This window comes from Lissotriton helveticus, chromosome 4_1 (assembly GCF_964261635.1).
Source record: "Lissotriton helveticus chromosome 4_1, aLisHel1.1, whole genome shotgun sequence".
NCBI lineage: Eukaryota > Metazoa > Chordata > Amphibia > Caudata > Salamandridae > Lissotriton > Lissotriton helveticus.
The window spans coordinates 1,932,802,936-1,932,819,794 of NC_136063.1; the positions used below are offsets into that span (position 1 = coordinate 1,932,802,936).

A 16,859-nucleotide genomic window follows, 5' to 3' on the forward strand; every position below is an offset into this window, starting at 1 on the left:
TTAAAAATAATGATTAAATTATGAAAAATAAATATTAAAAATTTGTGCTACAAAATTCGTTTTTTACTATTCATGAAGCTTAATGCTCATACTGTGACCTCCTAGCATTATAATTTAATTTGAGTTGTGTTGCACTGCATAATGAGGACATTAGCATATGACATCTCACTTAGCGCAGGCGTAAAAAACAAATTTTTCTAAGGATTTACATGAGATATGTCTAATGTCTAATATCTGGAATGTGTAAAGAACATTCTGAGGATGATTAATATGCAACATACTTATAGGATATTTATTTTTAAGTGCCCCAAACACCAAAGTCGAATTTGGGTATTTTTGCCATTTAAATTAGCTTTAAAGTGCCTTAGGCTTCAGTAAATGCATACATTTAGGTATAAAACACAAATTTGCAGGTTGTTCCCATTTGGGGTTGCGGTTAATGGCTCAGTGAGCCAATGTGCCTGGTGCAGATGTTTGAGTTTAATATCAGGGTAGAAGGTTTTTAACTTTGGCTGGACCTAACTGAGACCTTCATCTATTTAAGGTTGATGAAATGAGTACCATTGCAAACAAGCATTTGTTCTAAAAACTGGTATGTGTGTTATTATGTTCTGCGAATTATTCACAGTAAATGTTTTAATAATATAAGTATAGAAATAAATTATAGCCCCTAACAGGAGTAATATATATAACATGTGTTTTAAATAGAGTGAATTATTGCAGGTTAGGAGGAATCCGGAAGGCCTTTTGTCTTTGACAAACTTCTTAGTGAGCAGAAGCTGGGGGCTAGGACAGCTGCAGAGGCTGGCTCGAGTCACGCTGAGGTGTTATCTTTAGTTTCCCTGTAAACAATGGAAGGAGGCTGTCATGTTGACATTTGTGAACTTTAAATTAGGGCCTTGTCTCTGTGAAATGCAGAATGACCTTGCTAAACAGGCCTCTAAAAGGAAGGGTTTCTGGTTTCTCCACAAAATTAAAGAACTTAATTCCAAAAGGAAAATATGAAAAAGGTTTCTTTGAAAGTCCCGACACATGCTAAATGCTCTACAGAAATGATATATTTGTATCTCTGCCTCTAAAAAATAATGTCTGCTAGTTGCTTTTATTTGACCGAAAATGAAGCATTGCATTACGTCTTAGACAGAAAATAAGACAAAGCTTTTTATTGAAATTTTGAAGGCTACATGCCTAAGTGAGAACGATTTTCCAATTAAGAATTATTTTTTACAGTGGAAATTGTGGCCCAAAGACAACATGGAGTGTCAGTGAAAGAATTTTACTTTTGGAAAGTTAAAATGGCTTAATGTTGCAAGCTGACTGACAAGATGGTAACAGTTAAGTAATGGAAATTTATTTTTGTGTCTGTTCATGTGTATTATGTTTTGTCTTCTGATTAAAAGTTATAATTGATGTCTGTTTGTTATGAGAAATGTCTCTCTTTTGTGTGTTGTGTATTTTCTTTTTGCTTCTGTCCACAGATCATCCATGGATTGTTCTGGGTGATTTTAAGGCTGACAAGACACGTGAGTTTGGTTTGTTGAAATGAGATGTGTTTTTGCGTAACTCCTTTGGAAAGAAATGTCCATGCGTTTTTCATGTTTGTGTATTTGGTTCTATCATGAATTGTTCTTGCTGGTTCTGTGTGTCTGAAAGTTGTATTCGACAGCAGATATCCACTAATTGGTGATCTACTGTCAAAAAGGAGGGTATGGATTTTAAACCTGACATGGTGTTATGCGTCACCGCTCATTTATATATGCTATTGTTTTGTCTATGCTTTTTGTGCTTGATATACAGCAAGTATATCTGATGGCTTGACATGTCCGTTTTGTGCGTTTTTTTTGCATGTTTTTTGTTTTATGTTGCTGCTTATGATACTATTACAAGTTTACCTGTGTTGTGAAGGGATATACATGACGATGTGTATCCTGCAAACAGTTGGGTAGATTTGCTTTGACACTAAATTTCACAGAAAGACAGACAACACTTCATCAGTGTATGTCAAATTTGGCTTTAATGGTATTTGAAGGAAAATAAAAAAGAGATATACAGAATCAAAGTGTGTCACATGCTGTTAGTCACGTACTGCCCCTCCCCTTAAGGAACAGGTAGCCCTAAATTTATGTATCCTGAATTGGACGTAAGGATAAATTATAGATCCGTGACTTTTGTGCATGGTGACCTAATTTTTATATTACTTTAGTCAGTTTTGTTCTGCTTCCTGAATAGTGTATGGCCTTGTACCATAAAGGAATCAAGGTTTAATTTTTTTCCCTGAAAAAGGAACTGGAACATTAGCTGAGATTACCGTATATGGTGTAGCGGCCAGCGGTAGAGCTAACGTTCGTGAACTATTTTGCTTTTTATGTATCACTCCCACTCTTGGTGTTGTGTCACATGCCTGACTATCACACAAGTAATTTCTTGTTCTTCCTATAGATTTTTTTTACGTCACTTCTCCCCTGATTGATGTTGCATCGTGCCTAGTAATTGGGGATTTTAGCTGTGTCCTAATCCCATTTTCCCTTTTCCATATCCCTTTCACCAGTTAGCCTTCTTTTATTATTATTATTGTATTAGGTTCACACTTCCAGATTACAGTAATGTACCAGAAACCCCTATATTATGTATAATTCCCTTTTGTATGACCAGACTGATTTTTTAAAGAATTTTCTTTAGGCCTACTTCATGTCCCTGATAATCTGTATTATGCGATTTTTCTTTTGAGATGTTCTAGATAAGGACTTTAGGAACACCTAGACTTAAACATTGAGAGAAAAAATGTGTTTACGTCATTAGACGAAGTCACTATGTGTGAGGACATCCATTTAGATAAAATTCTCATATAGTTATCTACCCTTAGATGGTAGAGGATATGCTCTCACATGGAAACCCAATTGAAGAAATTAGAGGCACTGTTTTGCTTATTGCCTTTGTCTTTGTATTCTATGAGAATGACAGTGTGTTCTAGACCAGAATTGTCTCATGGAGTATGGCCACTCCCTCGCAGATTGCAGGCCACCTGCTTGCAATCCTCTTGTTAAAAACAAACTGTTTTTGTACTAAATTGAAAGAAAATAACAAATGTGTCCCATTTCCTACGTCACTAGGTTCTGTGGGATTAAGTCATAATAACCTGCGGACCTTTGATGAAAAGCTAATTGCTATCAGTGACAGTCTCAGCACCCAGAAAAGCAGCCAGGCTGGACAGTGATCGCCAGAGCACCATCCATGATATCTCCAAAGCATCGTACTTGCTCCATCAGACGGCATTGGACATCACAGAAGAACAAGTTACTTACCTTCGGTAACGATATATCTGTAAGAAACAGTAGTTAGTATTAGATTCCTTACCTTAGAATATCCCCAGGCGTCAGTCTGGATCCGGAAACTTTTGCGTAGCAGTACCCCTGCGCGTCGGTAGGCGTCGTCTGCAGGCGTCCCCTGCGGCTCCGCGTCGTCGGCGTCGTGCGCCGTGATGACGTCGCTGGAGTAGATAGACGCCGCCTCCGCACGCTGACGTCAGTTCTTTGCACACAGCTTTTCCGCGCCAGAACACGCAGAGCCATGTGAGAACTAACACTGGTGCCATGTGAAACTAAGGCCCTGAAAGGGATGTCCTTAACCCTAGGTATCAGTTCGCAGAATGGGGAGGATGGGTGGGGCGGTAAGGAATCTAATACTAACTACTGTTTCTTACAGATATATCGTTACCGAAGGTAAGTAACTTGTTCATCTGAAAGAAACAGGTTAGTATTAGATTCCTTACCTTAGAATAGATACCCCAGCAATACCAACCCCGGTGGTGGGTCTGCGAACCAAGACAATCCTACACCAGAAAATCCTGGAGGACCGAACGGCCAAAGAAGCCGTCCCTCCGGACTTGACTGTCCAGGCAGTAATGCCTCGCAAAGGTGTGCAGCGAGGCCCACGTAGCCGCCTGGCAAATGTCCTGCAAAGGGACTGCCAGGCCCAGGGCAGTAGTAGCCGCCGTGGCCCGAGTGGAATGGGCCCTCAGCCCAACAGGAGGCTCCTTCCGAGCCAAAGAGTAGCATGCTTTGATGCACAGGACGACCCACCGAGAGATGGTTCGTTTCTGTACCGCCCTTCCCTTCTTCTCACCCACGTAGCCAACAAACAGTTGGTCATCCACCCGGAACTGGCGTGTGCGATCCATATAAAATGAAAGCGCACGTTTTGGGTCCAGACGATGGAGCCGCTCTTCATCTTTTGAAGGATGCGGAGGCGGGAAGAAGGAGGGTAAGGTGATGGACTGCCCGATGTGAAAAGCAGAAACTACTTTGGGCAGGAAAGAAGGCCTAGTCCTAAGAACCACCTTGTCAGGATGGACGGACAAGAAAGGAGGTTTAACAGAAAGAGCCTGGAGCTCACTCACTCTCCTGGCAGAGGTGATGGCAACCAGGAAGGCCGTCTTTAAAGTGAGAAGACGGAGAGGACAGTAATGAAGCGGCTCAAAGGGAGCACACATCAAGAATGTCAGAACCAGGTTCAAGTCCCACTGAGGCATCACGAACGGAACAGGTGGATACATGTGCGTGATGCCTTTCAAGAATCTCAGTACAATAGGGGACTTGAATAAAGATGGCTGATCAGGTAGCCTTAAGAAGGCGGAAAGGGCAGAAAGGTAGCCCTTGATAGTGCCCAGAGCAGAGCCCTGCTGGGCAAGAGAAAGAAGGAAGAGGAGAACCTCGGAAAGAGGGGCAGAAAGGGGATCCACAGCCTTAGCTGTGCACCATGCCACAAATCTGTTCCACCGGCAGGCGTATACCGACTTTGTGGAGGGACGCCTGGCTGCCAGAATCACATCACAGACTTCAGGAGGCAAGTCGAATGGCCTCAACTGTCGCCGCTCAATCTCCACGCATGGAGGTGGAGGCTGGACAGGTTCGGGTGGAGGACCGTCCCCTGCTGCTGCGACAGAAGGTCCTCCTGAAGGGGCAGGCGGATTGAGGGACCGACTGACATGCTGAGTAGCTCGGGATACCAGTATCTTCGAGCCCAGTCCGGAGCCACAAGGATAACTTGGGCCCGGTCGCGCCTGATCTTCTTCAGCACTCTGGGCAGAAGTGGTATAGGCGGAAAGGCGTACAACAGACCGCAACTCCACTCGCGCCGAAAGGCGTCGCCGAGCGAGTGCCGTCTTGGAAACTCCAACGCGCAGAACTGATGACATTGCGCGTTCTCTTCTGTGGCGAATAGATCTAACCAAGGCTCTCCCCATTGCTGAAAGAGGCCGTTCGCCACGTCCGAGTTCAGACGCCATTCGTGATCCACCGAGCACCGACGGCTGAGTTCGTCCGCCCTGGCGTTCAGAGAACCTGCCAGGTGTTGAACCGTCAGAGTCACGCCCTGACGATCCAGCCATTGCCAGAGGCGCAGAGCCTCCTGGCAAAGGGTCCACGACCCCACACCGCCCTGTTTGTTGCAGTACCACATGGCGGTGGTGTTGTCCGTGAACACCTGCACTACACTCCCGTTGACAAAGGGGAGGAATGCCTTCAGTGCTAGGCGAATTGCCCGCAGCTCCAACATGTTGATATGGAGCCGGGACTCCGCCGGAGACCAGATGCCTCTGATCTCCGCCTCTCCCAAGTGGCCTCCCCAGCCCTGGAGGGACGCGTCCGTCACAACTACGTGCTCCGGCTGGGGAAGGGAGAGGGATCTGCCCCTGACCCAATCGCGGTCCGTAAGCCACCACTGCAACTGTCTCGCAGTGCCCTCCGAGATCAGGACATGGTCGGACAGGTTGCCCTGATGCTGGGCCCACTGAAACTTCAGGTCCCACTGCAGAGCCCGCATCCGCCATCTGGCGTGATGCACCAGAAGGATGCAGGAGGCCATCAGCCCCAGAAGCCGCAGCGTCAACCTGACCGAAACCCGGGACAACGGCTGAAAGATGGGAATCAGAGCCTGAATATCCCGGACCCGCCGTTCCGGAGGATAAACCCGAAACTGCGCCGAGTCGAGAACCGCTCCGATGAAAAGGAGCTTTTGAGAGGGACACAGGTGTGATTTCGGCACATTGATGGAAAACCCCAGCTCGTGCAGGAGGTCTGCCGTCATCTGAAGGTGGTGGACGACTGTCTGGGGCGAGCCCGCCTTCAACAACCAGTCGTCGAGGTAGGGGAAGACTGAAACCCCTAACCGGCGCAGATGAGCTGCGACCACCGCCATCACTTTCGTGAACACCCGTGGGGCGCTGGTAAGGCCGAATGGGAGCACGATAAACTGAAAGTGCTCGTGGCCTACCGTGAACCGCAGGTAACGCCGGTGGGCCGGCAGGACGGGGATGTGAAAATACGCATCCTGCAAGTCCAACGCTACCATCCAGCCTTGTGGGTCTAGAGCAGCCAAGACCTGAGTCAAAGTCAACATCTTGAACTTCTCCTTCCGGAGGAAGCCGTTGACGTTCCGTAAGTCCAAGATAGGACGTAGGCCCCCTTTGTCCTTCTTGGGTACCAGAAAGTAGTGGGAGTAGCAACCACACCCTACTTCTGGCCCAGGAACGCGCTCAATGGCCCCCTTGGCCAAGAGGGCCGTAACTTCCTCCCGCAGAAGTGTCAAGTGGTCCCCCGACACACGGTGGTTCTGCGGTGGCATGGCTGGAGGAGTGGACTCGAAGGGGAGGGAGTAGCCCCTTCGGACGAGCTGCAGCACCCACCTGTCCGACGTAATCGTGCGCCAGCGGGAGTGGTGATGGCGAACCCTGCCACCCACTGGCGTCACATGGGCCCGAAAGCTCGGACTAGGAAGATTTGGAGGCTGCTGCGGGGGGAGGTGTGGACTGACCTCGCCGCTGTCCCCTACCGCCACCCCGGCGGAATCCACGGCCGCCACCGCGCTGAGGAGCGTTCTGCGGTGCGTGGCTGGCAGCACGTGTGGGACCGCCCCTTCCGTGGCCACGAAAGGAGCGAAACAAACCCGTCTGCTGGCGCTGGGTCGAAAGACCCAAGGACTTGGCCGTGACCCTGGAGTCCTTGAAGCGCTCAAGCGCGTTGTCCGCTTTGTCACCGAACAGGCGACTGCCATCGAAAGGCATGTCCATGAGGGCATTCTGGACATCCGGCGAGAAGTTGGCGGATCTCAGCCAAGCATGGCGACGAATCGCCACCGTCGTGGACATAGCCCGTCCCAGCGAGTCGGTCGTGTCAAGACCACACCGTATGGAATACCTCGCCGCGTCCCGGCCTTCAATCAAGGCCTGGTTGAGCTTGTCCCGCACCTCCTGCGGGCATTGCGGCATACACTCCGCGACCGTATCCCACAGAGAGTGGGTGTAGCGGCCTAAGAGGCATGCGGTATTGCAAGACCGCAGTCCTGCACTCAAACGAAAAGACCTTCTTGCCAAATTGGTCATAACGCTTAGATTCCCGATCGGGCGGGGCCGACGGGAATGCGGACTGGGAAGTGGAGGCTTGGATCACCAGACTCTCCGGGGAGGGATGGGTGGAGAGGAAGGCAGGGTCGTCCGAACACGGACGGTGACGCCTGGCAACGTTTCGGTCAACAGGTGAACCGGAAGCCGGCCTGGACCAGGTGCCCAAAAGGACATCCGTCAGGGCGTCATTAAACGGCAGCAGAGGCTCCTGGGGGCATGACTGCGGTTTAAATACCTCGGTGAGGATGTTAGGCTTCACCTTAGCAACGGGGAGCTCAAGGCGCAAGGCCTTGGCAGCCATCATCAGTACCACCGAATAGGCAGCCCCAGCCTCCGACGCCACAGTGGGAGGCGAGACAAACCCGGGGTTAGGTGACTCGTCCAGGCCACTGGCCTCACCTAAGTCACCTACCCAGTCCACGTCGTACTGGCATGCTCGTGACAAAGGGTCCTCAGACCCCTCCCAACCCTCTCCATAATCGTCCTCATCGCCATAGTTCGAGTCAACGATATAGACCGGCTCCTCGGAGCCAAGGGGCCCCAACGGCGCCGGACTCGGCGTCGGACGATGCCGGTCCGACTCCGCGTCAGGAGTCAGAGAGGGAATGGGGGTGGCGCCGCGCGGCGCCGGAGCCCCGACGCCGGCCGGAACCGACGGCGGAGTCACGGCGCCGCGCGGAGGCGGCACCACGGGTTGCCCCGATGGAATCGGCGCCGGAGAGGCCGGATGACCAGCCGGCGACGACCCTGAAGGGCCCAGCGGCGCCGGGGCCGGAGCCGCCGGCGGCGTCGGGGCCGGAGCACCCGGCGGCGTCGGGGCAGGTGCACCCGAACCGCTCGGGCCCCCAGACGGGACCGACGGGCCCGCAGGCGCCGTAGGCCCCGCCGGAGGAGACAACGCCCTCATAGCCATGAGGAACTCCTCAATCTCCTCGCGCGACGCGCCTTCCCCAGGGACCGACGGGTATGGGGCAGACGGCGTCGGCGACCCACGCGGGGCCGCGGCCACCCGAACCCCCGGCCGCATCACGCGGGCGTCGGGGGGAGTCGGGGGTACGATGACGACGCCTCGACTTCTTGCGCTTACCTGAGGAACCGGAGGAATGGTGGCGACTCCCGGAGCGCTCATGGCGGCTCCGCGATCGTTCTCTCGACCGCTCCCTCGACCTCCGACCGGACCGGGACCGCTCTCGACGCGGGGCCGACACCCGGAGCTCGAGCAGCTTGCGGGACCGCTCCCGCCTAGCTTTACTTGTCAAGGCCCGGCAGTCGACGCAGGACTCCACGTCGTGGTCCGCGCCCAGACACCGGAGGCAGAGTCGATGGTGGTCGGTGACCGACATCAGGCGGTCACACCCGTCGCAACTTTTAAAACCGGGCATCCTACCGGCACCTGAAGATAGAGTTAGATGTAACAAAAACTTGGTCAAAAGACCGGAGTACTGCTCTTCGGATCTGCGCTAACTGGCGCGGAAAAAAGAAGAACTGACGTCAGCGCGCGGAGGCGGCGTCTATATACTCCAGCGACGTCATCACGGCGCACGACGCCGACGACGCGGAGCCGCAGGGGACGCCTGCAGACGACGCCTACCGACGCGCAGGGGTACTGCTACGCAAAAGTTTCCGGATCCAGACTGACGCCTGGGGATATTCTAAGGTAAGGAATCTAATACTAACCTGTTTCTTTCAGATCCAGTTTTCAGTGCAAAAGACCAAAAGAGAAGGATCCTTGTTGCTTCGAGGCTTTAGTTTTTCACCTGTCATGTGCTGGTAACCTCTGACAGTAGGCAGTCCATTGAGCCCCTTGGCCTGAGTTTTGGCCACACCCCCCCTTTCCTTTGCTCCAACGAAAGGCAGTGCACCAGGGGATCCAGGATTGGAAAAAGGCACTACATTGTGGTACCTATGATTAAATGGAAGAGCAGCCCGAGCATCCTCTGACACTGAAAAGCGAGTGTTGGAGTCTGAAAGTGTTGCTGAGTATGAAAGCCTGTTGCTCTTTCCTGATTAATAGTACTTGGGCCTGCATGAGATGATCTGTGCCCATGATCAATGGAGACCACACTATCTGTAGTGCCTGCCGCAGAGGAGAGATATTGGTGCACTGCCTTGAGACATTGAGACTTTCAAATAAGCTGCGAGTGTTTGCCAGGAGGGCACTCCAACGGATACTGAGAAGGACCATTTTCATGAAAGACCTGAATGAAGAGGCCGATGTGGAAGAAAACAACACAAGAGGACTTGATGAACAATAGAAGCCTGCCGGAGAGGCTTGGACGGACTCTGGGTATTTCCCGTGCGAATGCATAAAATGGGTGTTAGGAGACTAATTTTTGCTGTTTTGCTGGCATTGTTTTAAAGTAGTATTCTGTTTAGTAAAAGCAGAATAAAGTCCATTCTCTGTGGAAGAGTATCCCTTTTCATCTGAGAGCATTAATAAGGATCACCACTGTTTCACCTGAACATATAATAAGTTACTGAAATGCATAGGAGCCATAAAAAATGTTACTAGATAATTTTAGGATTTGCTTTCTGCTTAGAGTTGTGAAAAATGATAATTTTATTTGTAATAGTGGTCATTATTTTCTCCTGTTGTCCATATGTTCTTAATAATATGTTTTCTAGTATTTTTAAGCATGACGTTGTCTTTTGTGGGTTGGATTGTTTTTGCTACCCAATTGACATCTGTACCCACCTCCCAACCTATGTCTCTTCCTACTACTACTTCTTCGCATTCTTTCCATACTTTATCTGAACATGAACTGGTTAGGAGGTCAGAGTTTACTAATAATTCCTTTGTACAGCTTCTGCATCAACACCAGTTAGTAATGAACACCACTAATTGTTGGGTGTGTGGTCTTATGCCACATACTGCAGATAGAGGTATTCCCTATTTGGTTCTGTCATTTAGTTACAATGGGTCTGTATGGGCATATCAGACGATGTTTATTTATGCCAACGAAGTCTATCCCTTGCGTTCCATGAAAGATAACTCGAGTAATAATGCCTTAGTGAAGGGAATAACGGATAATATTGACATCGATTCAGATACAGAATGAGTGATTGCCTATGTAAGGGCAAAAGGAGGGTCTGAGGTTCTGTGAATTCTGAACCCGTGGGTTCCATTTTGTGTATGGCAGCCATTTTGTGGTTGCCCTCACATAGGGCAATGATTGTGGCTGAACTAGTCTTTTAAGGACATGTACACCTTAGCTCGAGTTCATGCTGACTCCTGTTTGACCTGAGTTAACTGACCCTGTTGCCTGAAGCTGACCTTGTTAAACCAGTTTCTGCCCTTTAGCTGATCAAGATTGAGGATCAAAGCACAGGACATTGTAGAGTTTGGTATGCACACACACACCCCTTATCCTGTTTCTTATCTGTTTTCTGTTCCTTCGTTTATGATATGGGTTATGGTCCTTTTTATTATGGGTTTGTCCGGCTTGTCTAAAGAAGAATGTTGGGTTTGTTCAACTTGCATGTCCATGTTAGGCATTTTTTGCATGATTGCAAAAGCTAGGACTGCCCCTTACTTGTATGCTGAAGTTTGTAACCCTAAGCATATAAAAGGCCTCTGTTTTCTGTATTCCTCAGACTACCTCATTCAGTTGCTATGGCTTCTGTGTGACGTGGCCTCACTTATTAAATTTAATAAAGATGTCTTTTCATATTTTCAGCTTCTGTGCCAAGTTCTTTTTTCTATTAGTAAGTATTCCCTGAGAATGAAGACTACATTTCTTCAGCTTCTGATCAGAGCCAAAACTCAGACTGCCGACACTCCCAAACCTTTTCCTTGAATACATGAACACTGCAAGTAGATAACATTAATAAGCTGTCACCATTGCGCAAATGAAAAGAAAAAAGTGATTACCAACTTAATGAAGGAGGCAGTGTAACACCGCAAGTAAAAGATCCAGTACTGATGGGTAGTCACAAAAGGAGACAGAGCGGATAACAAGGCGGGACTAAGAAGCCTCATTATCAATCGGAAGCCAGCATTTACCTTGGAAGATGACGCCAGCCAATGAAAAATATAGGTGGAGCTTCCACGGGACTTCCACATCTGTCCCTACTACAATATGCCTTGCTGAGCGAGCAGCGCATGCACTGCAACGCTAGGCTCGACCTAAAAAGGTGTTAATTTTGAATGTGTCTATTTGAGTAATACCAAATAGCCATGGCTGCAATATCCCTGACGCCAATGTAATAAAGTAAGTTACAAGTTTCCTCAAAACCACAAGATTTATCACTCAAATGTTAGCTTTAAAACATTTTGGAAATGTATCAAATTTTTCCCAAACATCACTAATAATTCTAAAAAAACACACATTTTTATTTTTAATACAATCAATTTTGGTATACTTACATTAATTCAACCATGCAAATCCCTCTAATTTAATATAGTGGACAACACATAGGTGAGTTACTTACAGGTAGCTGGACAGCTACCAGTGGCTCACGAGATACTCGTTGGAGAAGCCTCGGCTGGAAGGTCTGCTGGACTAAAGGAGGGGTATGGTGTTTGTGAAACTGAAAACACCTGCATCAATTACTGAATGGGTAACATTTCTGGTGGAATTGTCTAAAGAGGGGAAGGGCAGACCCAAGGAGCGTGCTGTGGACCTAGGGCTGAATTTACTTTGCTGCCAAAAAAGGCGAGAACCATTAAATGGCATGTCTATTAACGATGCCTGGATACCATAGTGACAAAACAGAAGCTGGAATTCCAAAAATGCTACATACGGTTGCCTTGTCAGTGGTCTACAAAGAACGGAAGGCTTGATTCATGATCCCATATTCTCATGAAACACTTGATGCAGAGAACCCAATAAATATGCAGTAAAGCATAACAGGTGATACAGCTCAATGTGTTAATCTAAAAAGACTGACAGAGTTTAGCTAAAGAACTCAAATACAGAACTTTCCAGATTGATTACTTAATATGGAAATATACCTAGAAAAGGCCACAAAAACAGTATTTCGATAAATATGTTGGACAGCAGGATGTTGATATTTAGTAATAGTTACACATATTGCAATTACATGCAAAAACTGTTAATACAGGAACAGAAAAAATACAAAATGTTAATATTTGGAAAGCTGATCATGTGGTTTCTATGCAGATATTTGGGGTAAAGGCATCTCTCAATACAGGCAAAGTCAAGACCTGCTCATGTGCTGAGTGTGATCCAATTCCTTAAGGTTCTGGATAATCTCCATTGATGTTACATCATTTAGTAGAGTAAGAATAGACATTTCAATTTTCTTTGATTGATTGGTAATACAACTGATGTTTGAAAATCACAGCAGCAAAATATTTTTTTTAAAACTAAAAATCGTACTGCACTCATTGGGACATCAAAAGTAGAAGTTCAAATTCCCCCTCTCGACGTCTGTTCTATGAAAGTTACATTCCACATACTAAACACTGCATAAGTTAAACTTTCAAACATACAGAATTTTGATGACTCCATCATAGATTGAAAACAAATATTGCCAAATCAGGAAGTTAATTAACGTCCAATAGAACCTCAAATTAGATTTCTGTACAAAACCCTTAAAAAAAACTTGTACTTGAAAGAATGAGCCTTGCTAAGGGTCTATTTCAAACAATAACTGACAGTCAAATAGCCTTTGGTAGTATGGCAATGACCATGGATCTTGGAAGTGAATATGTGTAACCATCCAAACTGAAAGGGTTGTTATTCAGGCATGGATTTTCTTCAACTTATATTTTGAAAGTTTACTTTCCTCTAGTTTGTAGAATCAAAAACATGTATTTGCCGAACTTAAGCTACCTTCATCACTAGCCTGGGTGTTTCAAAATGCTTTTTTAGGGCTAAAGGAGATTTTTATGTACATTTTGCATGTGGGCTGCCAGATGTTGAGGATCATTGACATTAGTTGCAATATACCTGAGCCATTAAAGACGTAGCAAAGAAAGGATTACAGGGAGGAGAGCTATTAGAAAGGGAACATGACACTAATGTTACTGAAAACGCATGTTTAAGTTAATCGGTTCTTCCAAAATTGGTGAACCCGTAAGTTGAAAGTGAAGGGAAGAACCAGCTGATCATGTCAGATATGTCAATGGTATTTCTTTGAGTAAAACCTGAGCAATGTTGGATGGCTCTATGTGCAGTAGCTATAAAACGTTTTGGAAGTCACCACCTGATTGGTGCTGAGAAAAGCTGTAAAGAGCTGTCAATTCTACAAAGGAAATAGAGGCTTATATGTTATCACTGGTACACCTGTCACTGCATGTAACACTAGTTAACAGTACCTTGAACAAAATAATAATTACAAATATACAGACAAGAACATACATTAAAGTGAAAAACAATTATACAAAAAACGGCAATATGCAAGAAAACTGTTATGCCACAATAAGTTAAACTCTTACCTTTAAGATATAAGACATTCTCTAAATGAGCATGCAAAGAAATGGAAGAGAAAAAAGATGAATGCATTATTTATCAAAGCGAATACGTCTTACACCATAAAATGCGATTTACATTTAATTAAGGGAAGTGATTTTATAAAAAGTTGTGTCAATATTCAATATTAATTAAGTGTCATGCAAGCAAATGAAAAGTAGAAAAAATAAACAAAAAAATCAATAGGTGCATGCAAGAAATAGTTTTTATGCATAGGTCGATTTGTTCTCTTATTTACTTTGCATTTCATCATAAATGCTACACAAAGCTCAAAGCATATCTTTACACTTGAACCACAAATCCCAAACAGGTAATAAGTAATATAGTTCACCGTACAGGAAAGGCGTTGACCACTAAACTCAGTGCATATAATTTAACAGTCCTACGTGTGTCTTCATTGATGATAATAACAACTGTGTATGAAAATGTTTAACACGAATGTTTGAAATACAGTTCTTTAATAAAAGCACTATATAAGTTACAGCTCATTATTCGTTTTTGTACTATGCAGATTGCATGCTCAGGTTTCTACTTCGGTTGCTTCTAGACTGCAGAGAGGAAGAGGGATGCTATGATTCATGCCCTAAGACACAAAAAAGGTTCCACAAGTTATCAAAATGAAAACGTTTATATATTCTTTCCAAATGGACAATTAATCGGCTCATCTAGATGGGCTCCCTGCCTCTACCCCACAACCCACTCTAAATAATATGGACGTCATTTATTAATTTATTTATCTGTTTCACACATGGACCTTTTGGTGTGAGGGTTCCTGATATTTAAAACAGAATTAATGTAACCAGTATTGCTTGTAGTTGGTGACATTTAACAAACTTAGAATGTCATGAACAACTGCATATTTGAATTGAATCCAGTAAACCTGAAGGCTCTTAGAATTGTCTGAAAAGGGGAGCCTACTGCTTACAGAAGATTCAAAGCAGATTAAGGTACTGAGATTGGTGGGTCAAAGAGGTCTCGACTGTAGTGGCTGTACCAGAGAAGAGCTACCTTCGTGTAGTTCTGAATTCAGATGTTTCATGGAGATTGATTATGTGACGTCTGAGACCCCCTGATCACCCAGAAGAGAGACTGGAAGAAGTAGGGATACATTGATAAACAGATGCAGTGGCCAGAGTGTGGGGCCAGTACAGTGGGAGAGATGGATATGTTTACAAACGCAGAGGCAATGGATAATGCTGCTGAGAGATAAATGCAATAATGTTACTTGCCTACGGTAATGCATTATCTGGTAGAGACTATCTATCTGCAGATTCTTTACATTAGAATTATGCCCAGGCATCATACTGGACCCGGAAATATTTCTTGAGTAGTACTGCTGCACACTGGTAGGTGGTGTCATTGGCCTCAGTGTAGCATTGTCTGCGCCAGAAGTGATACGTGCGGTGCCTATATAAGCATCACCCCAGCGTACTGACGTCAGTTACTGTTTGCAACTTTCTACGCCAGAAGTGCAGAGCCACAAAGTACACTGACCACCGATGTGGAATACTAGGGACTTGAAAAGGGAAAAGCCCTGTTACTAAAAACCCATTCACAGAGCAGGGAGAATGGGTTTGGTTGGTAAGGGATCTGCAGCTAGATAGAGTCTCTACCAGATAAGGTGTTACAAGTAACGTGTTAATCTTAAAGAAACTTCTAGCGCAGATTTCTTACCTTAACATAGATACCCAAGAAATACCTCCCCAGAAGTGGGTCTGTGGACCAATTTCACATGAGGAAGTTCTGCAGGACCGAATGAGCAAAATGCCCATCCCTTCAGACCTGACTAGCCAGGCAGTAGTGCTTGGTAAACATGTTTACAGAAGCCTAAGTTGCTGCCTGGCAGATGAGCAGGACCGGCACTCAGCATGCTAACGCACTGGTCGAAGCTTTAGCTCTGGCTTTAGCTCAAGGTAGAACATCAATGCTTTGGGTCTAGACAGTGAACTCGCTCCACTTCCTTGCAGAGCATTAAAAAATATTGATAGATTGGCCTATGTGAAAGGGAGTTGCCACGTTTGGGGAACCTCTTATACAAAGCACCAGTTTGTCTGGGTAGATGTTCAGATAAGGAGGCTTGGATGACAAGGCCTGGAACTCACTGACCCTCCGGGCAGATGTTATAGTCACGAGAAAGGCTGTCTTGATGGTAAGGAGTCTGATTGGACATTTGTGCAGGGGCTCAAAGGGAGCATGTAGGATGGTAGCATCCTTCTGCATGGTTACCCCAACTTTTTTCCTGGTGTAGCTGCAGTTTAGGACTGGTCTGACTGGGATCCTACTAATCAGGACCCCAGTCTCTGTGCTTTCCTCCCTAAATTGGCTATGGTAAGTACTTAGGTACACCCCAGATTGGCTACTGGTGTACCCTTATGAGTCCCCAGTATATGGTACCCAGGTATCCAGGGCATAGGTACACCAGGGGACTCCCATGAGCTAAAGCATGAAGATGCCATTACAGCCTGTTTAAGCTGGTGCTAGCACCACTTACGACAGATATAGTTTTCCTTATATCTGAGGTAACTACACTTAAAACCTATAAGTCACCCTTAAGGCAGGCTTTTCAATCCTGAAGGCAGGGTGCTCGGTTCTACGTGCAAGGGTGCCCCTGCATGAGCAGGGCACCCCTACAACCTTTACAGTCCATTCTCACGGGCTGTAAGTGGATCAGCCATTACTACATATAGTGAGCATGCGCATTATGCGATAACCACCTTTAAACTGGCTGTAACAAACCCTGTCATGTTTGGTATCAAACATGTTGGAATCATACCCCCACACTGTAAATGGTGTGACACTGTAAACGGTGTGGGAGGTTTGATTCCATGCACTGTAAAGTTCCTCCGGGAGTCCCTCAGTGCTCCTGGTACCAGTCTTCCAGAACCGGACAGCAAGCTAGGGCTGCTGCCGGCTAGAGACATGTTTCAGCCCTCCTGCTGCAGAGCAAAGCTCGAGCAGGGAAGGCAGAGCAACAGATACCTGCCACAGGAAGGTATGCCCACCTCCCAGATAGGGTTTAGTGT

General features: G+C 46.4%; 1 protein-coding gene across 3 annotated transcripts in view; it reads right to left on the minus strand.

Moving 5' to 3' along the window:
* ARHGEF6 (Rac/Cdc42 guanine nucleotide exchange factor 6) overlaps window positions 1–16,859 on the minus strand; it is a 1,071,863-nt gene that overhangs the window by 193,331 nt on the left and 861,673 nt on the right. For all 3 annotated transcript variants that reach the window (XM_078688613.1, XM_078688614.1, XM_078688615.1), the window contains one exon: window positions 13,803–13,823. In XM_078688613.1, the coding sequence (XP_078544739.1) occupies window positions 13,803–13,823 (21 nt within the window). The remainder of the gene's footprint in view (window positions 1–13,802; window positions 13,824–16,859) is intronic.